Source organism: Sinocyclocheilus rhinocerous, unplaced genomic scaffold (genome assembly GCF_001515625.1).
Source record: "Sinocyclocheilus rhinocerous isolate Xijiao unplaced genomic scaffold, SAMN03320098_v1.1 scaffold247, whole genome shotgun sequence".
In the NCBI taxonomy this organism is placed as follows: domain Eukaryota; kingdom Metazoa; phylum Chordata; class Actinopteri; order Cypriniformes; family Cyprinidae; genus Sinocyclocheilus; species Sinocyclocheilus rhinocerous.
Window position 1 is genome coordinate 395,727 of NW_015662919.1, and position 7,853 is coordinate 403,579.

At 34.3% G+C, this 7,853-nt stretch overlaps 1 protein-coding gene across 1 annotated transcript in view; it reads left to right on the plus strand.

The window, feature by feature from the left end:
- lyst (lysosomal trafficking regulator) overlaps window positions 1-7,853 on the plus strand; it is a 94,339-nt gene continuing 86,486 nt past the window's right edge. Inside the window, exons 1-2 of the mRNA XM_016538445.1 lie at window positions 1-87; window positions 5,472-5,658. Of these exons, the coding sequence (XP_016393931.1) occupies window positions 5,479-5,658 (180 nt within the window). The 5' untranslated portion in view covers window positions 1-87; window positions 5,472-5,478. The remainder of the gene's footprint in view (window positions 88-5,471; window positions 5,659-7,853) is intronic.

A 7,853-nucleotide genomic window follows, 5' to 3' on the forward strand; every position in this document is an offset into this window, starting at 1 on the left:
TCTTCAGTGCTTGGAGAGTTTTCTGTGCACGTTTCACTGTGTGCGACAACTCAGTGACCCGAGAGCAAAGGATGCACTCAAATTCTGGTAAGCCGACTTCTTTTTCTTGTTTCAGTTGACAGTTTGTGTTCAAAGAAATAGTTACCCCAAAATTTTGAAAATTATTGTTTCATTTGATCACGACTGTCAAGCAGAATTTTGAATAACGTCTTTGTTGTTTCACTGTATTTCATCTGTTTGAAATAAAAACACTGACTCACTGCATCTTTGTCAGATATTTTAAGCACAGATCACAGTTCCTGATCAGTGTTTTTTGTGTAATTTACTCAATTACAGATCCGCCATCAGTCAGTTGAACCTTGTTTAGATGAAATAAAATCATAGCAACCAGTGACTAGAGCTCATGTTAATTAGCATTGTGTTGAGAGAAGCTGATTGTTTGAGGCGAGTGATAAAAGGCTTTCTTTGTCTGGCCCAGTGGCTATATGCCGTGTGCTCAATTAAGTGTGTTTTCTCAGCTCCTAATCTTTATCTCATGATCATGTGCAGTTCCTGGAACTTTAGCCAAAACACAGGAAATGGAAAAAGCTACAACCCGTCCGATGTGAATGCATATGAAACCCTTTGACCCTTTCAAATCTTTTATCTGCTTTGAGTGAGATAATAAAGTAATTAATTTGTTAAAGCAATAGTTCACCCAGAAACTAAAACTGGATTTATGCCCGAAGCGTGAATCTTTATAAGTCACGGAAAACAAATAACGATTCCTAACACCGTGTCTACACCAGATGCGAGCGGCGCGGCAAAATACTATAGAACCACTGATCTATAATAGAGATGCATTATAGATCAGTGTATAGAACTTATTATAATCAGTGATGCTGTCTACACTGGATGCGGCGAGGTGCGACACGACAAATTCCCGAAAGTAAACTGCTGCCGCGTTCTATTTATGAGGTGCTGACACAAATTTCAAATGATTTTCAACGGTCGCTTTGTTGCGTCCAGTGTAGACAGACTTTAGCTGATACGGTGCGGCGCGACACGACAACTGTCGCGTCCGGTGTAGACACAGTGTAACGGTTGCCTGTTACAGTAAATAAAATGTCACTTACCACATAAAAAGAGTAAGGAGAGATGACTGAGGACGATGGCGAATAATTTGCAGATCCTGAGCACCACTGACAAACATATAATCTTGTGAAATGTGTGGTAAGTACTGCCGCTCCATACTATAAACAGACTACGTGCGATCGCGAATCTTGAAAGTGAAAGTGAAACTAAAAAGCGATTGTGCATTCAAAAGCAGTTTCAATGCCAGGTATAATAGCGGCTCCCTTAGGGGTTCCGTATACACGTAATTTTCTTTCCGAACACGGTATTGGGATGTGGCGGATTGCGGGGGGTATGGGGGGGATCACGATGCCGGCTCAACATCGTGATGTCTATCAGCATCGTCTATCGGCCCAACCCTAACTTGCATAGCAATTATAATGATAATAAAATGGGAGTGTAGTGTCATATACATAATATAGGATATTTACATGTGTGTATTGCACAGTATTAGACCACCACCCAATGTAAGGTTTGTGCCACAGCTGCCCTAAACTAACAGAACTGGTGATTACCAAAATCATTTTTATGTTTCAGTAATGGTTAATATACAGTAGTGTTTCTAATGCTAAAATATTGTTATTGTTGGGATTTAATGGATTCAAAGATAGATCGCACAAACGTTTAATGAAAAGCAAGTCTTTGGGAACAACTAAGAAACTATTTGGAAGTCAATAACAACAGAGATTTTGAAAAAGTACATAAAAACAATGGCAGCAAGAATGCAAGCTGTTATCAAAGCCAAAGGAGGCCATACAAAATAAAAATAAAATATATAAGTTTTTTTGGTTATGTGTGAATAAAGACTATTTAGTTGTTTCAGTTTGTTATTTGCCTAATAAATGACAGTAGTTTTTTTTTTTTTACGAGTTTTTGACAGATTCCTAATATATTTGTGTTTTCTCTTTATTATGACAGGTGGTCAAATACATTTAAGCACTGTATTTCAAAAGCAATTTCTTAGTGTTTCATTGTCTTAGTTTATATAAGCCTGTGTTTTAAAAAAAAAAAGAAGAAGAAGAAAAAGATAACTACTTGAAATAAACTATATTAACTAATATACTGTCTATTATCGAAGCCTGTTTCCGCCATGGGGAAAAAAAAATAACAAAAGGTTATTTTGACTTTTTTTTCACACAGTTCAGATTTTCTCAGAAATGCTAGTTTACATCTTTTGATACAAATTCAGAATTGTGAGATAGGAACTTGTAATTCTGAGAAAAAAATGTTGCAATTACTTTATTTATTTATTTAATCCTGTGTCGGAAACAAGCTTTCATAATCTATTATTGTCCCAATATGAAAATATTACTTGGAAAAAAATGACTAGTACTTAATATTTTTGGTTTTGACCAAGGTAAGACACCTCAGTAACACTTCACAAGTTTTCATTTGTTAACATTAGTAAACTAGTTTAGTTAACATGAAATAACACTGAGAAATACTTCTAAAGCAGGGGTCTCCAACGTTTTTGTGAGTGAGGGCTCCCTGAAGGGATAAAATAGTCTCAAGAGCTACTTGTTTGATATACTCCAATACATATACATATATATATATATATATATATTAAAAAAACATGTTTTTTTCTCTAATATTTTGATATCTTGCATTTTATGCAAAAATGCATTTTATTTTCCCCTAAATTCTGTGTTTTCCGTTTGATTTCTTATGGATTACGTGTTTTATGATTCAGTGCCAAATTTATCATTAAAAAATGGTGTCTAGTGAAAGGAATTAATAAAACTAACAATTTAACCAATCTTTTAAAATGTAATCAAATGAAAATCAATTTACAACAAAACATTGCATTTTTATTTATTTTATTTTTTTATTTTATTTTATCAGACATGATGCTACACAACAGAACTGTATAAATTAATAATAAAAAAATAACTTGGTTGTATGATATTCCTTTAAAATAATAATATTATTATTACTTTGAGAATTGCGTTGTAGTATACAGTAGTAACATATTCAATCATATAATTTCAAGTTAAACCGGACTTTTATTTTGACGGTTTGTCGTGAAGGTCTTTCAGGTTTAGTTTTAGTTTCAGCGTGTATTTGACGGTATTTTTTCTCAAATGAAACTAAAAATAATAATTTATATTTATGGTTTTAAAGTTTGAAAATGAAGAGACCAATTAAGACAAATTATTTAGTAGTGTAATTTTACACTTGTAATTACGGATTAAAATAAAATTATAATTTTTTTATTATTATATTGTTTTTGTAAATACACTTTTATTTAACCGTGAAATATAATATATTAATATTTGATTTTTTTTAAATAAAAATAATAACATTTATTATTATTGGTAATAGTAATAATAATAATAATAATAATAATAATATTGTCATATTGACATCACAAAATTTTGGCCTGGATTTTTTTTTTCTTTTTGTAGAAAATGCATTTTAAATTGCAAATACTGTTTTTATCAGGAAAATTGTAATTGGATTGTTTTCTCCAACTCGTGCAAGCCTAATATACATATAATCATTGTCTTTATGTAAAATATAAATTGTGAAAATCTTTTTTCTTTTGATTTTTGGGGTTTAATTTGATGGATAATTAGTGCAATCATCCTTAACGTCTTCAAAGAAATGAGGTTAAATCAATGTCTGGGAATTGTTGCGCTTATTGTGGCCGTTTGTTCTGCTGTCTGTGGTTTGGTAAAGTGAGACAGCTGAAATCCTGTCCAGCGGTTGATGTGGTGGATGGAAAAACTGGTTGATGCGATACAGTACGCTGCAGCAGTGTCTGATGACAGGATCTGCTTTCCGTGTTTATGAAGCCTAACATCTTGTTGCGTAACATCACTGTAGTTCCTGGCAGGCCTCACATAGTCATAGTGTGTGTGCATACCATAACCTACATTTCACTGATTAAGTTCGATTGGTTAGCTGCATTATTGATAAGAATGGGCGGGTGGGGTCAAATGGGCTGCCAGCCTTTGTGAGATATTGCGATGTTGATCACTTTGTTTTTTTTTTTTTCCAAAACCTACACTCAAATACATAGCTTGTTCAGAGAACTTAATTAAATTAAGGAAATCTTTTCCACTCAATTAGTTGAGGTCCATACAACAAGACTTAAACAAGTTCAGTTAAACAAATAATGTTAAGTTGGTTCAACAAAACATTATTTGTTTAATTGAACTTGTTTGTATGGACCTGAACTAATTGCATGGAAAAGTTTTCCTCAATTTAATTAAGTTCTCTGAACAAGCAATTTTTTGGGTGCATGCAAAAAAATATTTTTAATGCTTGTTCAAATTACTTGGTTAAAATGATCAGAAACAACAAAATTTCCAAACAATATTTCCATTATGTTCAGTCCACTTAAATTTGTACAAATGTAATCATTTTGTGTTACTACATGAATACATTTTGTTGACACAACAAACTGAACAGTGGATGTGTAGTTCCCAGCATGCTTTGCAAGGGATCGCATCGAGAGGGAGACATTTTGAAAAAAATGGTCATTTTAAGTGTTTTTAAAGGGGTCATATGATGCAATTTAATTTTTTCCTTTCTCTTTGGAGTGTTACAAGCTCTTGGTGCATAAAGAAGATCTGTAAATTTGCAAAGACTAAAGTCTCAAATCCAGAGAGATATTCTTTATAAAAGTTAAGAGTCAGCCACACCTACCTAAAACGGCTCGTTCGAACACGCCCCCACATATCTACCTCACTATGTGGGAAGATTTGCATAACGCCGCCCAAATGTTCACGCAAAGAAAGAAGGCGTAACTTTTATTCTCGCTGTAGTATTGTTGCCGCTGCCGCCATGTCGTGAAGACGCTGTGTGCTTCGTTAAATAATGTTCTTTTTAGCAGCATCATATGACCCCTTTAATGAAAGAAAATGACATGTTAGAGTTGTATACTTGCAATGGTGAGTTATTTTGAACATTTAGAAGAGGTTTTGGAAATTAGAAAAATGTTTAGGTTACCACTGTGCAGAAGAGTAGCGCTCATGCTTACTACTATAAATTAAATTGTCAGTAACATGCCAATGTGTGTTTTTGCTAAATATTAAGCTCCTTACATAGGCAGCATCTGATCTGCAAAGACTGTTGACAGATAGACAGACTGCATAATTAACTACATGCAAATATTAAAACAGTAGAAGCACACTAGGTTATAAGGATAGTAGATTTTCTTGTATCTAAATCAGTCTATATAGAGGTACTTATGGGACCTGAAACCACCTGAGCAGTTTCACTTGTTTTTATTTTCTTGTTGATTTATACAAAAAGAGAACTGCAATGTATGTGAAACTAAAGCAGAGCTCTAGCAGGTTCTAGCAGATGATATACATGTATTCATGCTCTCGCTTTCTCTCCTCCATCAGCTCAGACATGAGTGGGGCAAGTAACACGCTGGCACGGGAGTTCCTGACGGATGTGCACCAGTTGTGTAGTGCGGTGGCCCAGCGGGCCGAGGACGAGGAGGAGAGTCACATGGTGGCGCTGGGAGAGTATCTGGTGCGCGGACGCGGGTTCCTGCTTCTCAACACCCTGGACTTTGTCATTGACCAGGTCTGTCAGAGAAGCTTCATTTGAAGATATTTTAACCCTATAAAGCCTACTAAAGCATCTAGATTATCAACATGATCAGAACTTTACTGAAAAACCTGTCACACACAATCTCCTCCATGCCTTCTGTCGTCTGATTGATAGTTTGTTTAATAAGTAAAAGGTCTTTTAGTATAATTGTACAAACTTCCACCTTCAGCTCGTGGTCTTTTTGCTGTCAAATCTTTACTGATTTTTATAAAATAAATGTAAGAATAACTTTGATATTGTTAGTAATATTTCCAGATGAACACTTACTGGACTGAAGCAGCTCAGGTTAACTTGATTCTCCATAAATCATTTTAGAAAAATCAGTGAGTCAAATATGATCATCAGGCTTTTGAGAAGCGTTTATTTGTTCATCTCTCAATCATCATTATCTTGCATTGCATTATATGTTTTGATCATTTAAATATCATCTTAGTAAGACATATTGTTGAAGATATAGAGTGACGACTGATATTTGTCGTTTTATGGAAATATTTGCTCTACTGTTATAAAGATCTCATTGATTTACATTACAAGCTATCAGAATTTCATCATATTTTTTGGCCATATAAATATCAGCATCTGCACTAAATTGCACATTGTTTGGGGCTCTGAATAAAACTGAGGTGTTTTTTTTTCCTCCTTGAAGATGAGCTCCATATTCTAACTATTTTAGATTTCACTTTTTTAGATTTTTTTTTTTTAATGTTTAAAGGTTCATTAAACGGTTCCATATAAAAATAGATTATTTCATATGTCAGGCTTTACAGGGTTAAAGCAATACACATGAGATTTTGTTATTTATACATGTGAGAAGCAAGAGTAGTGCAAAAAATACAGTGCAGAATGTGGTTTTTTTTTTTTTTCTTGTCCAGCTCATCTCTGGAACAAATGACTGGATAATTCCTGGACAAGTCATGGAAATGTATTAGTCAAAGGACATGTTATTTAAGGAATTCATTCCTTTCCAGATGCTGGCGTTGTTCAGAAATAGCATGGTGATATGTCACAGTCACAACAGAGCTGAACAGCCTTCCTGAATGCCTCATGCATTTACATAAATACTGCATACAGTGGACCTTAAAAGTACTTTCCTTCAGCAGTGACTTAAGTGTCAATGCATCAAACTCTCAAAATTTCAATGAGCTTTGATGAATTGCCTATGGATATTTAGTTTTCAGTTGTATATGACAAAAATGATTGCCAGTGAAGCTTGACATTAGATCTGTGTTCATGCTGTTATGTCTTTTCTATTTTATGGACTTAAGCCTGTTTACAAACTTAATGAATGGGCCCTGGTAATGTAGTCTTGCTGTTTCTTTCTTGGTCTTTCCTTGCAGACACGAGGAAATCTACTAGAAAGTATTTGCTTAGAGCAGTGAAGCCGTATATACAGACATCCATTTCTCTGTAGACACACTGCAAGAGAGTTACACAATGTGACAGCAAAACTGAAAGACTAGTTAGCGAGTGGTGTTGTTTTGCATGTATGCAAATGCATACGGCTTCGATTGGTTGTAATGGGGTGTTTGTTGCTTTATATTACGGTGTAGACAAGGGTTATTGTAGTTAACTAAAAGAAACTAAAACCATAAAAAAGCAAAAACTATTTTTTGTTACTTGAAATAAAATAAACTTTTACCTGAAATAATTTAAAATATATTTGAAAACCTTAAACATATTTTATTTCAGCATACTCAACATACAGTATACAGTGGGTACGGAAAGTATTCAGACCCCCTTAAATTTTTCACTCTTTGTTATTTATTTTATTATTATTATTTTTTCAATAAAGTTTTAATAATAGTAACTTTATTAGGACCATGGAAACTAAACTAAAATACACAAATATGCAACTAACCGTTGGGCTTTTACTGTGAGGTTCACGCCAGTCTATGCTTCTCCGTGTTCCACTCGAACCTCGCACGCAGAAAACATGCAGTCAGGAGCGGATTAAGTTCCGTTTCGCGGCTTTGAGTTTTTAATACTGTCTGTCTTCAAGAATGTCCCGCTCTTTGGAAATGTTACGCCCCTTGCCATATTTTGATGCCTTGTCCCGGCCGGAGCGATGAGACAAAAACATTAAAACCCATTATAAACGAGGCATTTGTTGCATCCAGTGGGGACATAATTACGGATTATAATGACTTGTACTGTCTTTTTACACGTTG